At 38.7% G+C, this 22,201-nt stretch overlaps 2 protein-coding genes across 4 annotated transcripts; one reads left to right on the top strand and one right to left on the bottom strand.

Moving 5' to 3' along the window:
• The first annotated feature begins 34 nt into the window (after window positions 1-34).
• Window positions 35-11,219, top strand: LOC130185042 (phosphoribosyl pyrophosphate synthase-associated protein 1). 3 transcript variants are annotated; one of them, XM_056401253.1, is made up of 12 exons: window positions 35-429; window positions 854-906; window positions 1,599-1,665; window positions 1,783-1,955; window positions 2,145-2,260; window positions 2,352-2,407; window positions 2,635-2,780; window positions 4,410-4,451; window positions 6,737-6,807; window positions 7,431-7,577; window positions 8,381-8,564; window positions 10,533-11,219. In XM_056401253.1, exons 1-11 carry the CDS (start codon window positions 347-349, stop codon window positions 8,537-8,539), a joined length of 1,113 nt encoding a protein of 370 aa, XP_056257228.1. In that variant the 5' UTR covers window positions 35-346; the 3' UTR covers window positions 8,540-8,564; window positions 10,533-11,219. The 3 variants fall into 3 exon arrangements, with proteins under 3 accessions (XP_056257228.1, XP_056257227.1, XP_056257229.1); XM_056401252.1 differs by having other exon boundaries at window positions 8,381-11,219; XM_056401254.1 differs by lacking the exon at window positions 4,410-4,451 and having other exon boundaries at window positions 8,381-11,219.
• Window positions 11,220-12,723: 1,504 nt separating this feature from the next.
• LOC130185331 (ras-related protein Rap-2a-like) lies at window positions 12,724-14,939 on the bottom strand. The gene has a single exon (XM_056401745.1). The coding sequence runs from the start codon at window positions 14,767-14,769 to the stop codon at window positions 14,143-14,145; it is 627 nt and encodes a 208-aa protein (XP_056257720.1). The 5' UTR covers window positions 14,770-14,939; the 3' UTR covers window positions 12,724-14,142.
• Between the last annotated feature and the right edge of the window lie 7,262 nt (window positions 14,940-22,201).

The raw sequence follows: 22,201 nt of genomic DNA, 5'->3' as shown, positions 1-22,201 counted from the left end.
CAAAGAAGCTTCCGTAGCTCTGAGTGTGGAGGGTTGATAGGCTACAGTGGTACCTGAGTGACAGGTATCAGTGAGTTGTGCGCGAACAACCGGATTATTCAGCAAACTAACGGAAAATAATTAATGTTCGTTTTTATAGCTATGCTGTAGATAGGTTTGTGTCGTACACTGAAGGTCATTTTGTGATATTAGCCCACCAAGCAGCCTAGTGTGCGGTAGGTGGCTAGCTGGTTAGCTAACGACAGCGTCACTAGCAGAAAATCGGAAATAGACGCCGCGGTTAGCAGATAAAAGGTGCCACTGCTGCCGGTAACTGTCTGTGAAATAAACCACCAGGAGTGCCACGATGAATGTCGCTAAAAGTGGTTACCGCGTCTTTTCAGCTAACTCGTCCGTAGCATGCACAGAGCTAGCCAAGAAGATAACGGAGTGAGTATAATGTTCATGTACTTTTCACCACTACTGCTGTTAATGACTGCTGATTAATATGTAGGCTACTGAGTTGTTCTCCTACACAGGGCCAAGCACGAAGACATTTAAGCTCACGAATAACATGTCCCTATGTTTGCCAAAGCCTGTTAAAGGATCAATGACCTGTATTTTTTGGTTTAGCATTGACTACTAAAGGCTGATATTAGCTGGGAAGTGGTATTGTGTAATGATGCTATGTGAGTGCTTGTAGCTGTTTTTGCATGGTCGGCTAGAAGCTGTCAATTTTGAAAAATGAATGGATGATGTGATGAATGCCTCGTGTTGGTTTGTGTGTGAGACGCTGCAGCTTGCAGTAGCTTGTGATCATTACATCTCACACCTGGTTGTATTGTAGCTGTAATTTTGTGCACTTGTTTCTCAGGCGGCTGGGAGTTGAACTGGGGAAGTCTGTGGTCTTTCAGGAATCTAACAGAGGTGAGGAGAATGTTATGGCATGGTATAAAAATATTTTAATTTTACTCGTATTCTTGACTGGTAATTATTAGGAACCCTGCTAGCAAGCTAATACAAGTGCTCATTTCCCCCTCAAATATATATTGTGTATATCAAACTTTGTGGAATTGAATTTAATCATTTTTATGTAAGTTAATATGAGACAATATACTGTTAAGGCACTAAATACCAAGTCTGTGGTCTGTCGTGATCAAATGAAAGTAAGGGAGAGAGAAAACACTTAATTTTATCTGAAGATTTTTACAAATTTAGATAATGTGGATTGGTCATGTTACAATTCATAACTAATCTGCTTTTTATGATTAGTATTCTCAAATTCTTGAAAAGTTGTTGGTCTAGGTTGGCTATTGAATATTTGAGTATGGCCTGGGCACTCATTATTGATTGCTGTGGCAAAATGAACGTGATACATCAAGAAACTTCATTTATTCATTTAAGAAGTGTAGATGTGTATGCACTGCACAATACACAGTAATATTTGATGTGTACAAAATGTGCTCATTGATTAACAAATTAACAAACTTTATCAACGTGAGTATTTAAGGATGAGTGGTGTTATTGAATATACCCAAAATTAATTATGGGGAAGTATTGACATTAATAGGCAATATTTCTAAATGAACTGCCCATGTCTTATTTTTTTCTCTGTGCAGAGACTAGAGTGGATGTAAAAGAATCTGTTCGTGGACAAACTATCTTCATCATCCAGACAATACCAAGGTGAGTTTAGAAAGACATGCTATTTGCAGTGCAACAGGAATTTGAAAAGTTCATACCATTATTGCTAACTAAGATTTACAAGATTTACTGTTCTCACTATGTTTTTGCTACAACCAGAGATGTCAACACAGCCATCATGGAGCTGCTGGTTATGGCTTACGCCCTCAAGACCTCTTGTGCAAAGAACATCATTGGAGTTATTCCGTACTTCCCCTACAGCAAGCAGTGCAAGATGAGAAAGCGGGGCTCAATAGTGTGCAAGTTGTTAGCTTCAATGCTTGCTAAAGCAGGTAAACACAAAAAAATACACCTCAAGTTGTGGTTTGTTAAAAATATCTTTAATCCTGCCCATCTCTGGTGTCGAGTTTGCAGGCATTGAATTTCATGTTTACAGATAAAAACTATTCTACTTGTTGACAGTGAAATACCTGTGTTGATTGTGAGAAAGGCTCACTACTCATCTGTCTTTTACTCCATAGGATTAACACACATCATCACCATGGACTTGCATCAGAAGGAGATCCAAGGCTTCTTCAGCTTTCCAGTGGACAATTTACGTGCCTCCCCTTTTTTGATTCAGTACATCCAAGAGGAGGTGATAATCCCATTTGAATGTTTATCGCGCTTGTTTAAGTATACGTGTAGGCAACTCCACCTCTGACGTCTGTTTTCCTTTTTCCTGTCAGATTCCCGATTACCGAAATGCCATCATTGTGGCAAAGTCCCCAGCAGCAGCTAAGAGGTAACTGAGTGAAAAACACAACACTGATTTTACTTTCTGTTACGAAATTTTCATGGTCCTATGGAAAAAATACAAACATTGCATCATGCCAGAACCGTTCAGTCCTTCCGTGTTTCATATAAATGCGGTATGTCATTTGCAAAGTATGTGACTGAAAATGTTTTACATAAAAGAGTGTTTATATTATTTTTTCACCACTGCATTCTGACTTTCTTTTCTTTATCTAGGGCTCAATCCTATGCAGAGCGCCTGCGTTTGGGTCTGGCTGTGATTCACGGTGAAGCTCAGTGTTCAGAGTCTGACATGGCTGATGGAAGACACTCACCACCATGTGTACGCAACACAACAGGACACACAGGACTGGAGCTACCTTGTAAGAACACCTATCTTTGTAGAGTGCTGTTTGGCGTTTCAGGTTTTCTTTGCAGATTTGTCTCTGTTTGTTTCTCATGGCTAGATTCCTTTTCATTTGTCACACCATGGTTAAATTCAGAAAGAAATTTCTTATGATTTTTGTTAATGTAATTCTTAAGTGCTTTAAATCTCAATATCTCAACACCTCAATGCATCATAATATAAATCAAGCCTACAACCTAATGCAGTCTTACTTGTACGAACCTGTTAGGAGATGATTCTGCCGTTTCTCTCTCATACCATCGACCATGCTCCAAGAAATTGATTTCTGTCTTACTGCATGTTTTAATTCCACAGATACACTACTTTAACTCATTCTGCATCTTCAGCAAGCTGCAACTCATAACTGACAAAGAGTGACGTGCTTATTAATAATAATAATAATAATATCATAGTCCCTGCCTGATTCTTGGCACATACCTTGATTTAAAGGTCCCATATTTTAGGAAGTGAGATTTCCATGTCTTTTTTGATTATAAAACAGAAAGTGTGCCTTAAAATGAGCCGTCAGGGCTTCTTTAATTTTATGAGGTTACAACTATATAGTCACCTTCAGCCATGGCCCTAGCACGGCCCACCCAGATCCACCGTCCAACTTTTATAAAAAAAAAAAAAAAAAATGTATTTATTAGCTACACAACACCAAGCGTCCATTCCATCACCGAGCTAACAAGCTACAGCACAGATAAATGTCAAGGAAATGGGACAGAAATGCTGGATGTCAGGAGGCCAATATATCATTGTGCAGCCTTCCCAAGGAGAGCAAGAATAGAGACCAGTGGCTAAAGTTTATTTTTTCTGAAATACTGGAGAATTTAAGGCCTAATTTGACTTTGTGTTTGACTCATTTCAGCACTGACTTACCATCGCTATTTGCATTTACCAGTGAGTTTTACAAGATAAGGCAGTAGGCTGTAGTTGGTTACCTGAGGTTGGCCTGGCTTCATCACTGAAAAATGTCAGCCAATCAGAAGAGAGGCTCAGAGACAGAACCTAATTCCCTGTTCTTGCTGGATGGAGGGAGGAGACGTAAAACTATATTTAGATGGATTTTTTGTACTTCAAACCACAGATCTATCTTCTTATGGACATCATAACTCCAAGTAAAACACTGGAAAAGTGTCAAATATGGGACCTTTTTTAAAAGGAAAAAAAGTACTTTAAAAGAAATAGTAACCCTACTCTGGCATATAGTATATTTGCAGTATTAATTTCTGGTAAATGGTTCAGTCTGACAAGATATCAAATGATTGTGTCATTGGCAAATGACTCCAAAGTATTTGCGTCCTGTGTTCACTTTATTATTTGGTTTAAAAAAAAAAAAAAAAAAAAAAGATTTATATTCTTACTTGTTTTTAATTCTTACCCTTGACTTAAAAAATCCTCCTTTGAAACAATGACTCACAAATGGCTTCAACCATAAGAAGACTTTTATATTTCAACAAAAATAAGTCTGATCTGCTGACTTTTTTTTTTTCTTAATTTCTGTCAACCTAGCGAGAGGATTTTCCAAGTCTTGGCATCATGTGTTTGTCATGTCAAATACTTGTGCATTTGTGTTAACGTGGTGTTTATTTGTTGGTAATAGCAGGCAAACAACAAGCCCCGTTCCCTGGCATAGAGCTCCCAAGTACGGCCGTAAACTTAACTTACATCTGACTATGAAATGATTCCTCCTCAAATGGTTCCTCAATTTGTGCATGTGTAGATAAAGGGTTTGTGTTGCATCTTGTGAAAATACAGTCTGGATTCATGAGGGGGAGTTTGTGAAAATTGCACAGACAGATTGTTAGTGCCCAGACAATTTGCATTGACAACTTTTTCAGGCCAATCAGCTACGGAGTGCTCCATACTATATGCTATTTGCATGGCATGTTTGATTTGAAAATAAGCAGCGTTTATGTTTACTGCACCTTTCTAAGATTCCAGACAGCTAGTTCTACAAGATGGCCAAAACCCTCTTTGTTTTGTTGTGTTCTGATTTTATTTTGAAATCCATAAATCAAACCAAAACCATGCCAAACATTTTTTTCTTTGTTTTTTCTTTCTTTACTTGTATATCTGGACTCATCTTGCCAATCAACACATGATGCACCCATATTAAACCTGCTCTGAAAAACCTGATTAACATTTGGTCATAACTGCATGTGATGGTAACAATGAAGCATGCTTATGAAACCTTACATCTAATGAAGGGAAGGAGAAACGTTACAAATGGAAGGATTGGTGTTGGTTTAAGTATTGAATTCACACAGCACAAATCAAAGTTTCGGTTTGCTACCTCAGTGGTAAAACAGAACTTATTTTATCAACAATATTTGGTGTAGTATTACACTTTATCTCTATGATAGAAGTTTCTGGATGCAGTGCCAACCTGTTGTTAAAATTTGCCAATGAACTCCATTATGATTTTCAAATCCATCACAGGAATGTTGATTAACGGGTTTTCTTTATTTAAAAAAAAAAAAAAGACATCTTAAATTAACTTTGAAGATATCTGACCAAACATTTCTCAGGTAGCTTGTTGCAGTATCTCAGCAAGCTGTGAAGACAACATAATTTTGAGAAGTGTGTGTACTGCTAACAACGTGGCTTTTGCTGTTTTAGAAGTCTGAATGTGACTCTGCCAGGTTTTCTGATGCTGTGGGACTCACGGTATTCAGCAAAGTGTTCTGCAAGGCATGCTCCTCCTTTCTCTGCTTCGTTATACTTTTTCCTTCACAATCGGCTTTGCTGGCTGATTGTTTACCAGTTGATTGTTTCCTTGTACCCTTTGAATGACCACATTTACATGCACACCAATACTTAAAATGCATCCTTTAAATTGGGTTGTATACCAACGGCTTCAAATCAAACCCCAGTTTCATTTTGATGCTTCAGTTAACAATCATTTATTTTAGTTGCAGGTTATATGCATATGTCATATTATTACATCTACCACAAGGTGGAGCACTTTCATGTTGGCGTCAACATGTTGTTACATTTTAATGGCTCTCTTTAATCTTTCTTATGATAGTTTATCTACTTGCATAGTACTGTTTAAGCTACTGAAATTGCCAGGATATCCTGACACCAGTGCAGTTTGGCAGAATTAAGTGAAGCTGCTCATAGCCTGGGGATGGACAGAATCGCATTACTAGATGTATAGACCCCATATTGTGATGATGGCGAGCAACCTTGCTCAGAAGTTTTCATAATGACAAATGAAGCTGCGCTGATATGAGTGATTTAAAAATTATATCTTGTGCGGTTAAAAAAAATGCAGTTGTTGCATTTCCTGAGACTGGTACGTGAGATGTATTCTGATTATTGTGTGCATGTAAAAGTAGCCGCTGGCACCAGTGATGTTCGACTGAGGACTGACCCCAGATCATTGGCAAATGTGTATGAAGAAACCCTCATCAGTGCTTGTCAGCCACTGTTGTCCCGTGTGAAATAAGACTGTCTGGTGCATATTGGTTCATATGCAGACTGCTGCCATGAGCCTGCAACAGCCCAGGCCTGAGGCTGTGTGTGCAGGCAGTTATACATTGCCTTCTGATTGGGTATCCTGGGCAGAAAACCCTGTCATTTGATTTTTTTGCATGGCATGTGCTTTACTAAGTCTAGCATTTCTGTTTAATCCCCTCGGGGTAGGTGGGGTAGAATGGGGGGAAATATTCAAAACAAATTACTGGCTTTTGATTGCCATTTTAAATTCAATAAAGCATTGTATTACTCTAACAGAATTTATACAAATAACATTATTCAATAACAACCCCATGATTTTGGGGTGTAGATTTTCCTAAATTGCAAAACATTTTCTCAACCCATTTTACCCAATCTACTGAGATTTCTTTTTGATTAGATTAAATGTAGTAGACATAACCTCTTTAATGTGCTCTCTCAGGTAACATGTTCTGCTTTCCTTTTCAGTAATGATGGCCAAGGAGAAACCTCCCATTACCGTTGTCGGAGACGTGGGAGGGAGAATTGCCATCATTGTGGTAAGATTCTGCAAAGACATAGCAGAAGCACTGTGTCTGCACTTTGTGTTGGTTAGATTGTTGAGCTGTCGTCTACAGCATTTCAAGTGGTATTCACTATAAGTGGTCAAATTCATTGATCTGCTACCGAGACAATGTCATTTTTGAAATATGTAATAACGCTTTCTTCCTTTTGACCTATGAAAAGTTAAAATCATAAGCAATAAAACCTCTTTTGAATCAATTCACTGACTTTTTGACACTGTGTTTTGGCACTTGGCTGCTCTTCAGCAAATATTACATAGTCTTCTTCATGTATTCTTGCCATGGTCCTAAACTACCAAATTATACTGTAAAGGATGAACTGAACCTAACCAAAACAAAATCTGGAAAACAGGAGAGCTGGCCTCCCTTTACCTCCCATTAATCTTTTATAACCAGGAGAAGAAGTAGAAGTAGAATCAGATAAAATATCCAACAAGATAGTAAAAATCCAAATTATGCTGCTGTGAGTGACTATTGGATATGCAGATAAATTAGTCAGAGAAACCATGAAAGAGAAATTACTGAAGAGAAAGAGAGTGGGGCATAATCGTTAAGCCTTAGGTACAGATTGTATTTTTCTTTTTTCTGTGTTTCTCCAGGATGACATTATAGATGATGTAGGAGACTTTGTCGCAGCTGCAGAGATCCTGAAAGAGAGAGGAGCCTATAAAATTTATATCATGGCCACACATGGTTTACTGTCTGCTGATGCTCCCCGCCTCATAGAAGAATCTGCCATTGATGAGGTGAGGACACCTGAACTAGTTGTTTTCAATCATGTCCAATCAATAAAATGTATGTTTGTTTGAAGGAAAATCCTCTGTGTTATACCTGCTCTATTAAATGTCAATAAGGAAGCTGAATGAGATGTGACAAGGGAAGAGAAACTGAAGAATCTATTGGAAACCAGCAAAATTTGCTTGTTCATTGACTCATCTGTCATTTTATAAATAATGTCAAATGCGATACATTCTTGTAATGGAGAGTTGCGCAGATGACTTGTTAATACATGAAATGATCACTATATCCAAAAGTTGCATTTCTATTTCTATTAGTTTCAAATTTCTATTTCCTCCTAAGGCAGTGCTCAGCAAACAAATAGTTGACGTTTAGTTTGTCTTCCATTGATTTGAAGTAATTGATATTTTAGAACATATTAACTTGCAATCTAATTTGAGTTTGTTTGATTTTTACTGACATTGCTTAGCTTAATCTGGCTCTCCAACACAACTTTGTCAGTTGATTTGGCTGCACTTTTCATTCACTGTCAATTTCTGAACTATGACAGAGTTCTAGACTTCCATTTCAAACATCTTTATATTTTGTATGAAAAAAAATCAACAAATTATTTGTCATGTGTACACATGAAGTTTTGGAAGCCATGCGACCATGACCCCTGAGAGCTCACACATGACCCAGGTGAATGAGGTGGAAACCAAAACCCACCAAGACCAAATCATGTTATCTTTTAAAGTGTGACTGCTTTTTAATTCAAATAGAAACCGTCTCATTAAGTCTAAGCACAATGTCTGTGTTTATGTGTCCACAGGTGGTGGTGACCAACACAGTCCCCCATGAAGTACAGAAGCTGCAGTGTCCCAAAATCAAGACTGTGGATGTCAGCATGATTCTGGCTGAGGCTATCCGCCGCATACACAATGGAGAGTCCATGGCCTACTTGTTCCGCAACATCACTGTGGACGACTAGACAGTGTCAGACAGTGAGGCCTGAGGTGGGTCTGATAGTGACTGAAGGCAGGTGCATTTCTTCCCAGTCCTGTAAAAACTTGCTAATGCCATGTTCAGTGTCTTGTGTATGTGAGGATCACATGTATCCTAAATAATTTAAAGAAATTGAAGTTTAAGAATTACCCAAAGTTATTTATCTTCTTATCAAAAGTGGTAAAAATATATTTCTTTCATTCATTTGAGAAATGCATCTTGTCCTTATCACATAAGGATGATAAAATAGCAAATAAGTGACTTGGAGCTTTGATGCATTCAGTCATATTTTGAAGCCTTGGTTCTACCTGCTGTTCTCATTAATAATCCAACATGAACAAAAGATGCTTTGTATTTAAAAAGATATTTTGTCATACACTGCAGTACCTCATATTTTAATGACTGAGCTTCATCTGCATATAAGAAGAGATAAAAAGAAAGAAAGAAAAAGAGAAAATGTCTCCAGTCACAGGAGTTTGTGCATTTAAAGGCGCTATATGTAAGTTCTTGCTGTTGCTACATTGCCAACATTAGCATTAACAGCTGTTTACATACTAGTCTAGAAGAAATGTTGCGAGTTCAGCATCAAACTTAATTTGTTTACTTGCCAAGAGCTGTCTCCAGCTGTGGAACACAACCCTCTTGTTTTGCTTCTATTTCTATCACTTCTTTCATTAGCATGCTAACTAGCTAGCCCTCGTCCAGACGGGCCCCCTCTCTCATCACTTTCGGATCCCCATCACTGTAGTGTCCAAGCTGCCCTGGAGAAGCAGCACAAGTCAGAGGGCATATTATAACCTCTTGTATTTATAAACACAGCAATGGCTGAAGCTCTTGGTATGTGACCGTCACCACAGACTGCTTCCAATAAGAAACCACATTCGGTCGCAGAAAAAACAAACGTGTAGCCCCTTTAAACTATTTCCCGATGCTCTTGCTGGCTCTCGCAATCAGGGCTGCATAGCACTGTGATGTTTCAGACCATATTAATAAGACTGGTCGAACTCCTGCTCACTGGTGCTTAGACTATATTTTTATGCAGCTTTTTTGCGCCATTTTTGGGAATGTTTGGTAAAATGTCCTATGTGGCATAAGAGGTCTTTCATCATCTGCAAAAATAAATGGGCCATCCTTTCTTATTAGATGGTCAGTTCAACTAAATTGTAACAACTTGTGCCTCCTAATATCTGTCCAAGAAGCTAGATTTTATTTACAGCTGTTTTAAGAGATCTGCTTCTGAGATTCCTGCTATTACCCCAGTGCAATGGAGATGAGTGAAACCTTTGGTGTTCAGCATCAATACTCTGGTTTTTAGCTCAAATAATTGGCAAAATGATATTTTAAACACTGCCATGTTCACAGTGAGGCATCTGGGTTATGCAAAGACAAGAATTTAAAATATTTTTTTTTGTGATTGGGTGAACTGACACTTTAAGATTATATAACTAGATTTCTGTGCATATTTTATCAGGCTGATGGTATCTGTTATCTGACAGTGACAACTCACCGCATGTGAGTTGCACAAATAGCTAAAAGCAGGACCATTTGATTTTCTACATATTTTAGCCTGTTTACTACTAATCACAGAGATTCTACATTATTGTTGTTTTTCAAAACCAGAATAAACTTGCAGGAATTTGCTTTGGTTTGGTTAAGTTATTGCTATTGTTACAGTACTGTTATCTGGTGATGTGATTGAAAGTCTGGAGTGATTTGAAAAGTCTGCTGGGTAGTGGAGCCATGTTCACATTCCCCTTAGAAGGTGTCCATGTGCTCATTTTTTTCCTTCTAAATCTGAATTTTGAGCAACATTGTTCATGACAGTAGTGCAGGTCTTCCTCACTTGAATCTACCAGGCCAGTAGACTTTGAATTGATCCATACTTTCAGGTGCATTACATTGAAGTAATGACTTTGGCAAAATCTAATATGGTGGGCTACTTAAGTTGTTTTTTTTTTTTTCTTTTTTTTTTAATGCAGCACTAAAGTGAATGGAAACCAATGTGTGTCTGGAAGAGGACATGTGCACTGAAAAACTGAAAAATTGTGAGCAGCAGTTTATAGTAAATTGACACAAACATGTGAACATCAGGATGGTCTGGACGTTGGTCTCTAAATTCCTGTGGTGTCTCCCTGTAAGGACCTACACTTTTGAACATGTGCACCTTATTGTGGCCTCTGAGTAAATTTCAGAGTGAAGCTCAAGGGGAAATAAGTTTATTTCTATGCCAATTGAGCCTTTTGCTCAGGGAAATATACTTTATAAGCCAATGCACACTTATTTGTTTTTGTGTTCTTGCAAGAAAAAAAAAAAAGTTTGTTGAGAACGTCTTCCATACAGCTGTACTGCACGCCTTTTGCTTTTTACCATTGGTTTAGTTTTGTTATAGGTACTGTGTCATGGTTTGGTGTTTGACAGCTAAAGATGCACACCCTGGTGTTGGACCTTGTCTGTATCAAACGTTGAAGCTATGCCAGCTCAGATTTTACATGTCATTAGCATATTTCATGATGTCCTCTCTGTATGTACTCTTCCCCTGACTTATCTACGATGTCAAGGACGTATACTTCAAATACCCTTCTGTCTGCCTCTACAGCATTTGTCAATGTCTATGAAAATAAAAAGGTTTCCTCTTGTGCCTTGTCTCTAGAGGAAAGTCAAACTTTCTTAGGTTTTAACTTTGAATATTTCTTCTAAGTGTATTCCAAACATGTATCTCTCTGTATAGTCTATATTAGACTAGAAGTATTTCACACTAAGCAGACAGCCAAATTTAGTCAATCTGAATTATATATAATTGTGTATTCCTTCCTAAAATATCACTGTAAATAATAACCTCTACTGATAATTCAAATATTATAATATAGAAAGGTCAAAATCTTCCATTTCAGTGCAGAATCTAATTAAAGATAATTAAAGAAAAATTTAAATGCATATATGATTCCTCAAACCTTTCATGCAGCTTACCAGTTACCAGTTATTTTGTAACAGGTAGCATGTCTTCAGACAAACACTCGATGTAGTGATAGTCAGAGATCCTGTACTTGTTCAAGACTTCTCAGGCATCAATCCAACACTGAGGAGCTTTGACCAAGTCTAGGAGCGGAGACAAACTCACAAACACTCATCATTCATGGAAGGAGACTAAAGCATTTTCATAATGCTGAATTAGGCTCAATCTAATCTTCTTTCTACGTTCAGTGTGGAGACAAAGTTGTTGAAATGGTTCAAATTTGTAAGGCCTATTTAAAACTGAGTATATCTGTGCTCACTACACCCTGAATGAAAAGTTTATAGTTCGCACCTGAGTTTTAAAAAGGACCGTCTTCCCCTCTGTGTCTCCGTCCATGCGCCAAAAAGACGAGTTAGTGTGTGGCTGTGGACCAGCTGAGGACAGCTGTGAGTTTAAACAGGACACAAAGAGGAACCAGACATTTGATAGTCACTGGTCACTTCCTTGTCTGATTCTGGGGAAACAATGCACCTTGTCTCTGAACGTTTTTGGAAAGAGGAAGCACACCTTTTTCTCTCCCTTTCTGGTCCTATGTGGCCTTTCAACAGTTGGGGAAATTTTGCAAGCTATTTATCAGCGCATACATAACTTCATAGAGAATTTAGAGAACATGAAAAATGTCATAACAGATTAACTGATCATCATATTCGTGTGTACAGTATGGCAGGTGGGAAGTATTTTTCATGATTGCATATCCCTTTACATCACAAATTTATTGTGATGTAAATCGTGAGGAAGAGAGGGGTGTGCCAGCCCTTCACCTCATCATCATCATCATCATCATCAATATTTAAGTTTTTAGTTTCTTCCCCAGGCCTGTTACGTTGAAATGAAAACCTGCAGCCTCTCCTCCTGCATGACAATTTGTCTGTACTAAACAGACACAGCTCATTAGACGGTCATGTAGTATTCAGTAGATATCAGAATTCATTTTCAATAGCTAATGCATGTCAGAAAAAGTTTGAGAACCACTGACCTACAGTGAGCATTCATTGTTGGTGCATAATGACCACCAGAGGGCAATACAACACAGTGTAGAAAACTCATGGACTTGAGATCGTGTGTGTTAGACCACTGCAACACGTCCATGGTTTACTTTATTTCACCTTCAGAAGTCACTCAGTGTTGATACCACTTTCCAGGGAGCTCCAATCACCTTGAATTGTAGACAGGTCTGTTTTATTTAAAAAACAAAACAAAAAAACATACATTTCTGGTTAGAGAAGAAGAGAAAGAGATTATCAGTTTGTTGACACAATACAAGTTGGAGTGGAATTACAGGAATTTAATATGCTTTTAACATCAAAAATATCTGTGTATGCTGTGACAGAATAACTCTAATAATAGACAACTCATGCAGTATGTTTTAAAAATAATTTTTACGAAAGAGAAATGAATTGAAAGTCAGATGTAATATAGTCACATTTTATTTATAGAAGGTTAAAATAAGAACATTGTGTCCCTAAACTCTACTCAAAGACAATTTTAAAGACTTTTCTCAGACGAGTGAGATTTTAAAGTGGCCCATGTAACAAAGTCATTTTCCCCATCACTACCATTATTAAAAGAAACTAAAAAACAATATTTAATATCTATGACTTCCCCCACTCTTACCACCACATCTCTGCCTGTTCTTTGACATAAAGAAACATCCCAACAGTGAAAGTAGCTAATTAATTCATAAAGAGTGGTTTGATTTGGTTTCATGGTGAATAGAAAACATTTGGCGCAGACAAAAAGAGATCTTCACCACTAACCAATACAAACCGTCAGTTAAACAATAAGGAAAACTCCCATTGAAAGATCATTAATTAGTCAGACAAAGAGAGAAACAACAGTAAATGTACATTGTGTTATTCAAAATAATAATTTACACATGCATAATGAGGTTATGCAAAGCAGCAGTTCAGAGCTGCAGAACAGGCTACACAAGATTATACAACATAATGCCTGATGTGTCACTATCAAAAATATAAACAGTTTCAAGGTGAAGGACTTCTGTTGTTCACTTGAGTCATAAATCCATCATACAAAGATACAAAGACACAAACAGACTTTTGCATAAATACCCATGACTTCACAGTTATTGCACTTCTTTAAAACACCAGTAACACGAAACCCCAAAATGAAACATCACATACACTGAGATTTGAGTGAAAACTGAGCTTATGATACATGATACTGTTTCTACACTGTCACTGTTTATTACAGCATCATTTTTGACATTCAGACTAAGTAGTGTGTGTGCAGCAATTCATTCTGCCACTGTTCAAGCAGTCCAGCCACATTCTTTTGGGTCTTCAAGGTGGTGTCTGTTTTCAACATGTTTGTCTTCATTGTAGCATCTCTGTGCCTCCAGTGCTGCCGTGGGGTTGGATGCAGTACGTACAAGACTGATGAGGAGGACATAGTTCATTAACTCAGTGTTTCTTTTGAGTCTTTAATACTGTCTCTTGGTTTGTTTCTGTCCAGTCAGCTCCCCACCAACAAAGCTCTTTTGCTCTCTTTTGTGCACATTTTTCTCATCTTCTCTCAGTCTCTTTTTGTGTTGTTGCCCTCTGAGCAGCGCCACATCATTATGAGATGAGGCAGCTGTTGGTCTTGTTCATAGGAGGTCGTTTGTTGCTCTCCTTGGGGAAGGTTTCCCGTCTCCGGCACAGTGCCGGACTGAGCCGACTGGGCAGGTTGGCCTGCAGGAGCAGCTCCTTGAAAGCCTCCAGCACGTTGATGTTGTTTTTGGCCGAGGACTCCATGAAGCTGTGGTTCCAGTCCAGCTCCACTGTGGACAGCACGTCCTTGCTGGACACCTGGCGCTCATTGTGACGGTCAATCTTGTTGCCTATCACCACAATAGGCGTGTACTTGTCCTCTTTGACCTCCAGGATCTCCTCTCGCAGACTCTTGACTGCGTCCAGGGATTCAGGGTCATCCACGGCGTAGACCAGGGCGAAGGCATCGCTGTTCTGAATGGAGAGCTTGCGCATGGCTGGGAAGGAGTAGCTGCCACTGGTGTCTATGATGTTGATGGTGACTTTGATGCCCCCCACCTCATACTCTTTCCTGTGGAGCTCCTCCACTGTGCGCCGGTGTTTGGGCTCAAAGGTGTCTTTGAGGAAGCGTTGGATGAGGGCCGTCTTCCCCACTCCAGCCGCTCCCAGAAACACCAGGCGCACTTCTGTCTTCTCCTTGACTTTGAAAGACATGGTGGGTATCTGTTGGTCTTCTCTTCTAAAACTGAAAGAATCTCTTCTGTCGTTTGTCTTTATTCTCCTCTTCTCTACTTGTCTGAAAATGGTTTTGATGGCAGTGATGGAACTGGATGGAGCTGTGATGAAGAGGATGATGATAGTAGCAGATGCATGTGAGTGTGCCTGTGAGGCTGCACGCTGTATTTATGTTCACACAAAGTACCTGCCCCCTTCTGCTCTCAACTGAAGCAGCCAATCAGAGACTCTGATGCAAATCAAGTAGAGTAAGAGGAAAAAAATTGGTGACAGCAGTGATTTTACTTTAAGTTGATCTGTGTGCGGTGCAGAAAACATTTCCATCACATTACATTACAATGAGCATCAACACTTGCTTTAAAATTGATTTTCAGATCATTAAAGGGAACTACAGTGAAAGCTTTAATCAAAAAAGCAACAAACTTAAGGCTTTTGGACTGCATTTCAGGTGGGACTGCAACCACAGAACAGAAGTCTAGAAAAAAGGTCATGAAGGGGAAGGTTTTTATATCAGAATAATTTACCAAAAGAAAACAAAGACAATTTATTATTTAAAAAAAAAGAAGAGACACTAAAAGTGACACAATGAATGTTGAACCTGTTTAAACATTCTTATGCATAACCAATTGGTCATTAGTGTCGGTTATAAAATATGAAATTAGATATTTTTGACAAAAATCCACATGGATGATGTCTACCTTTATATGAATATTGAATTTATTGAAGTTAATTCTTTACCTCAGAGGAAGTAGTTGAACGTGTGATCTAGGTGAAAGTTCCAGAAGAACCAAGAAATAGACCTTTCTTTTTCTTTTTTTTGTTAATGACGGGAAGCCTCTTCAGCAGATTTTAAAATCAAAGGCACTTTTGCATTTTACAGGGAGAAATTTGAATAATTTGTTAAGTGTACATGTTAAATAATTACATGACAGCAATTTTGGTGAATTAGTTTTAATCAAATCCAGTTGTTGATAAAATGAGTAGCGAACCATTTCTGCGTAAAATGCACCCACAAGCAAGTTCAGTCGGTTTAGTTTGAGTGACGTAACTGCTGTTGCAGTCATTTTGGTTGTCATCATTAAAAGGTCATATATTCAGAACAGTTCTTAGTGGACCGCCCAGACAAGAACAATATGCCAATAATTTGCTGTTGAGGTCCAAAGTGAAATGCTATTTGATCCCTGCAAGGCTGTTAAGTTGAATATAAAGGATCTCACTTTCCACCAGGGGAGAATCAATGCAGTCACTTGACAGCATGAATGTTCATGCCTATAGCATTATACACTCTGCAAAAAGGAAAAAGCATAAAATCTAATTCATTATTAAAAAATAAAACCATTCCTATTTGACACATTTGCCATTTTATTTCATGCACAAATATGTTATTTGCAGGCTGATCTCCATTTTCTTCCTTATTTCAGAGTACATTTAGTCTCAGTAGAGAACTCTCTTGCACTTGCTGGTTTTATTTGCACTTGTGACACATGATGTCAAAGGGAGACATCTCTTTGTCATCGTCTGAAACTCAACTCACATGTCAGAGACTGAAGACGCTTCTGTTCCTGCACTCTCAACAAGTGAGTCACAGTTTTGCACAGGTTTGACGCAACTATCTTCATTACAGTGTGTTAATCACAACCTTGTTGTATATAAAATACATGTTTAGACAAATCATCTTTTGCATTAAAATTATGTAACCCACGTTACCCAAAAAATGTAAAAAGTGCGTGCTCAGTATCATTGTTTTCCCAGTGCTGCAGTGACTCAAATGTCTACTGTGTGGGAAGATGAATGGTCTACAGACAAAGTAAAAAATAATATATTACAGTTATCATTATCATACTCGCATTTCTCACATGCTCCCTGAGCCCAGACTTTGTCACTTGTTGCTATGATACCAGAGAATCCATTACCTGAAAGCTAGTAGAAATGTTCTCCTAATTAGTGCTGTCATTCATTACTGAGTCCAACTGTTCACGCTGGGGAATGGTAATGGGCAGTAATGGGGTATACTGGTTAATTATTTCATTGCCGTAAATTGTGGAACGTGCCGATGTCTACAGTTGGGTTCTTCTCCGCCTGTACAGGTTAGATTCAACCATATCTGGGCCAAGATTGTACATTTCAACAATTTTCGCTCTGTGTTATGTTTGTTATTCTGTTACAAGTGTGTGTAAATCTGATTTTCTGCTGAATAGGCCTCTCAATTTATGTCTGATGTCTCCTTATCTCCTGATGTTACTGTTGTGTGCTGCACTCTCTAAACTCTCAGCAAGGGACTCGGGGATGTTAACTCTGGAGTTCCTGACCTCTGTCTTGACCAGGCCTGCACCCCCTCCCTCTCTGGAGACAAAACTAGCCTGAAACTAAAGCTCAAGGCCCCTGAGCAATTCAGCTCCATCTCTCAGGTTCTTCACTTCATTAAACACAGGAGCAAGTCAGTAACAGCAAGGGAACCTATATATATTTCATTTTCTCTCATCTGCCCATTCTTATCTGTATAGTTCTGTTACAGGTCAGGTCATTCAACAAGGATAATGTGAAAATAGCTACAAGGAATGAAAATACAAAGAGGGATGGGTGAGACCTCTAGTGTAAAAGAAAATGAATTTAATATTATTTTTTAAAGCAGCTACAATAGATTTCTTTTTGGACCACTTGCAGTTTGTGGAATTATCTGTGAACAAAAAAATGACATATTATCTCCTTATAAAGCTGTTGTAGCAAACCTGTTAGCAAAGAATTGCCTATTTTAACATTTAACCGACATGGAGCAATGAGTTATGTTTCCGTCCACTTGATGAAGGTGATAAATAGGTGATAAGTATCTGTATGTTCTTCAATATGGGTGACTCATTTAATATTACACATAGTAATATGATCCATTGTTAATATAGAAATATTGATTAGTGTCGCTTTAAATTAAATGAAAACCCAAATGGGAAAAATTCTAAAAAAGAGCCTGATGATCTCACCACTTTTGCTGAGTTAAATTTATTTTAAGCCACATTAAACTTGCTGCCATTCATTTTCAGTCATTTTTTATCAGACGACATTAATGTGTGGATTGTGCATTCATTTGCTGTTCAATATTTTATCCATGCTAGCAGCGAGCAGTGACTCTCCCTTGGTCAGGCCACCACTTTGGTCCAGCCCCCAGTAACTATCAGATGGATCGCCGTTACATGTAGTACAGACATTCATGTTCTCTTCAGGATGAATTATAATAACTTTGGCGATCCCTTAACTTTTAATGTAGCACCATCATCAACTCATCATCAAATTTGTTGAATACAATACCCTCAATTTTTATGACAAATTACCTGCAAAACTATCAACATTCACTTGAGCCACAGCTGTACTTTGTGTTTAGTAACAAATGTTAGCATGCTAAGTAAGATGCTGAACATGGTAAACATTGTACCGGCTAAACATCAGTCATTTTGAGCCTGTTAGCATTTAGCTCAAAGCAATACTGTGCCTAAGTACAACGTCACAGAGGCGCAAGCATGGCCTGGTTCAATTTCCAAATTTCCCTGTGCTTTTCTGTACTATATTGAAGTTTTATTGAAAGATTTTCCATTCATACTTTAATGAAAAGTAAGCTACATTTTTAAAACCAGTTTTATGTATGCAATTGTGTGTATAATGGTAGCTGTTAGGAGTTTTTCCCCAGGAGCTGGCTTTTTCATGGGCTGTAGTGCACTATTGAGCTGCTGGCTGCTCTCCCTGGCTCAGAGGTGTTGGTGTATGATGATGACTGACTGTCATAATGGGAGGAACGAGCTGTTCTCAGAGCACAAAGTCTTTTATTTGGTCACAGAGGAAGGGCGCTCTCTCAGGTCCCAGTGCTCCGTCGATTAATTATGATTTCAGTCCACTGCTCACGAGTGTCTTATCAAAAAAGAACTCTGAAATGAGAGAGGCATGTGTATCCTGTATGGTATGTCTATCTCCAGTTTCCAATACCAGCACAGAAGAATGATCAAGTTTCAGGAGATGCCACCTGAGGACATTTACTTAAGTTACATAACAATGTTTGATAAGCCAGTACATTACATAAATAAACTGAGAGGAGTAACAGCATTCTGACATTAGCATGCAGTACCTGGGAAAGAGAGCCAGGTATGTATATTTTGAAGTGTGGTTTGTGTCAGTATTTAATCAGTCGGGTGTGTACGAGTGGCAGAACGGCCCGTCAGTCATGGGATGTGGAGGAGAAAATTAAGCCGTCACACTTTGTCGCTCTGGTGCTGCCAATATGTACTAGGGTTAAAAGGCCAAAGGTTTATACTTAGAATATGAGTTTGCACTGCATGCAGGAACTTATAATGCAAAACAAACAACTCCTAATAATTACTAATTAGGGAGTGTCTCAAATGAGTTCTGTTCTGTTCTTCTTCTGTGGCATATATACACTACAGGTGCACTTTAAACTGTTATAGAGGCTGACCCAGAAACCCTGCACCATGCTGTAAAGTCATTTGTTTTTTTTACAGCTGAGCTAAGTGGGCAATTTAAGGGCTCTGCTCTCCAGTGGAGGGGATGATGGAGTCTGAACAGACACAGGATCTGTACACTTTGTTTGCCTATGGAATAAAGACAAAGTCAATTGCCACAGTAGGCTATTAATGCCATTAAGTTTGTGTGAATTGAGTAGAATAGGATTGTACAAATTCTTATTTTATTCACGCAAGAAACAGTAGAATTTAATTGGCTGATTTGTACACCACATATCTAGCAGCCACACCTTAGAAGCCAAAATTGTTTCCTACATTCGCTACAGGAGAGTTTCAGGATACATTAGCATGACTTTGATGGACCGTTCTCATTATTTTTGGGGATGAACAGTGACGGTAACATTGCCCGACATAGATGCAAATGCCGAGGTCTGATGCTGCAGATGGCTCCATCATCCGTCTCACACAAGAAACAGCTTGACACATGTATAATGGCCTGGACCAGGGAGCTGTCTAGCAGCACATTTTTGGACGTATTCTTCCCCGTGGAGACTGTAGCTGTGTGAATTATTTTAAAATGAAAGGCCAGAAGTTCCACAACCAGCTGCTGCTTCACAGTTGTTCCACTTTGGCTGGTCTAAGCCGAGCGTTGATACAAATTGGGTTTGTATTATTTAATGATTTGGGCCTCAAGGCATTGCTCTACAGCACGTGTGATTAGGGAGACAGCTTGATATTGCTTTGTCCTGCATTTGTCAGCGTCTGTCTACAAGGAAACATGCAAATGGTGGAAATTGGTGACAATAAATAAACCTTTCTATTTATTCCTTGTTGTAATATGTTTTTTTTTTAAATTCTTAATCAAACGCATCTCATTCTGTAAATACAGATACCACTTCACATGCATGTCAATAAGAAGTACTCTCAAATGCCCACTAACACCAGCCTGCTAATTTCTTTTTGTTTGTCCTAATCCATCCTTTTCATTGGTTGGCTTTGTGACTTTAGAAGGAACGAGAGTGCACATGCCGGTCGCTCTCACGAGTGTGTGTTCAAACCTCCTCCCTCCTAAGTTTGGCGGCGGCTACAGGTCCTCTGACATTGTCCTTTGGCACTGGAACATCATGTCCTGGATAATGAGAGGTGTGGTGGTGGTGGCGGAGGGGGCAGGAACAACAGCGGTTAGCCGGTGGCGACCGGTCTCGTTACACCTCGCTGCACAAGAAGGTGTTCTCTATGTCTGAGGAAGCTTTATATCATTATGAGTTATAAGGCTCGACCTGTGTGTGTCGACAGGGTTTTCTAAATGGAGATATTTAAAAAGAAACACCTGCCATCTAACACCTGTTTTCAAATGTTTCTTGCCTTAGTCATGTTTCAGTTTTTTAATACCCTGCACATTACTCTGTGTTATTATATTGCTACAGTATAACGCTACATGTTCTAAGAATTGAATCAGCAGCAATCAATAGAGACTACTCTCCTCCATCATTTCTTTTTCATTGTCAACAAATAAGTGACAAGTCAACACTGGCATCCTTTTTTTTCTGTGTCAAGGTTAGTGATGACAGAAGAGGAGTCTTTATGTGCATCAGAGGTCTACAGAGCTGCCAGTGAGGTGGGAGACAGTCATACAATCATCATACACGCTCGTAGTTTCTTATATGCGTTTGCACGTATTCAACACATTCAGAACATCCCATGATGAAACTAAAAACATTTTGGACTGGGTGTCCAAGGACTTCGTTATGCAACCTGTGGCACTGAACGGGGGGAGGAGGGGCAGCTGGGTAAGGAGCATTGAGAAGCAGCAGGTATTTATTTTTGGGTTTGGGTGAAATAACAAGTATGTATGATGTACAGTGCCCACTGCTAACAGAACCCTCCAATGAACTCACACACAATGTAAATTACACAGCCAGGAGATACCTGACAGGAAGTGGAGAAACATACTGTACATGTGTTTATTAACAGAAACCCTACCTGCGTTAACTCAAGCCGATATTCCAAAAACACCTTGTGAATTTGTGTGACTATCCCATCTCTATGCTGTGAAGATGATATATTCACACATAAGTTCTTTTTGTTCAGTCTCGTCATCAGTCACCATTTCAGCCACTGGCCCCATGAAACTATTTTAAAATGAAATTATGGAAGCTTCTCACATCCTCAAAGAGCACTGCAGACATCCTGATGCTCCTTTGTGGTCATTACTGTGAGGTTAAATGTCCCCAAGCCTGCCCTCATTTGTTGTCCAAAGCATCAGGGACCAGTCTGCAGCAAACACCCTTTTTATGTGAACCGTGGTTTGCTGGTTTCTAGCTGGAGAATCAATTACATGTTTTTTTTTTAGTTTCCTTGGTGAAAGCTGTTACGTATTGAGGCATTGCTATATTAAACTTATAAAACAAGACAAGAGCAGCTTCTCTGTACCTCACTGACATTCCACTGTCATTATATTATATATAAGTGTTCTTGTTTTTTCAAATACATGGACCAGACATGGTCATCGAACAAGCTGGGGGGAGATCTGGCACCATGTACTTTCCTGAAATAAATATTATTATCATTTAGCAGTGCACGCTTCATGTCCAAGGCAAAATGTTCAGGATCTTTATCAGCCGATGATCCATTTAATAGACTTGGAAATAAAGGAACAGCATTGTTTTGGCATAAGCAGGTTAAAGCTATAGTCATTGTAGTAACATGACCCTTGAATGGTTTGAAAGCTTACCATAGAAAAAAATATCGGACAAACAAACTCAGATGTCATACTAGTTGTTATTCTACATTCTTCTCTCCTAACGTAATCTGTAACCCCACATAATTATATAGTTAATGACACTTGTCTTTGCCTTGTCTTAGCACAGAATGCTAATGTTTAAAGTCTTAATGGATAAACACACAGATTAATCAACACCACAAACTACTAAATCAGAAGCACATAGCAA

This window comes from Seriola aureovittata, chromosome 17 (genome assembly GCF_021018895.1).
Source record: "Seriola aureovittata isolate HTS-2021-v1 ecotype China chromosome 17, ASM2101889v1, whole genome shotgun sequence".
Taxonomy (NCBI): Eukaryota; Metazoa; Chordata; class Actinopteri; order Carangiformes; family Carangidae; genus Seriola; species Seriola aureovittata.
The sequence above is the reverse complement of the archived record's forward strand: the minus strand, read 5'-3'. Positions and strand labels throughout refer to the sequence as shown.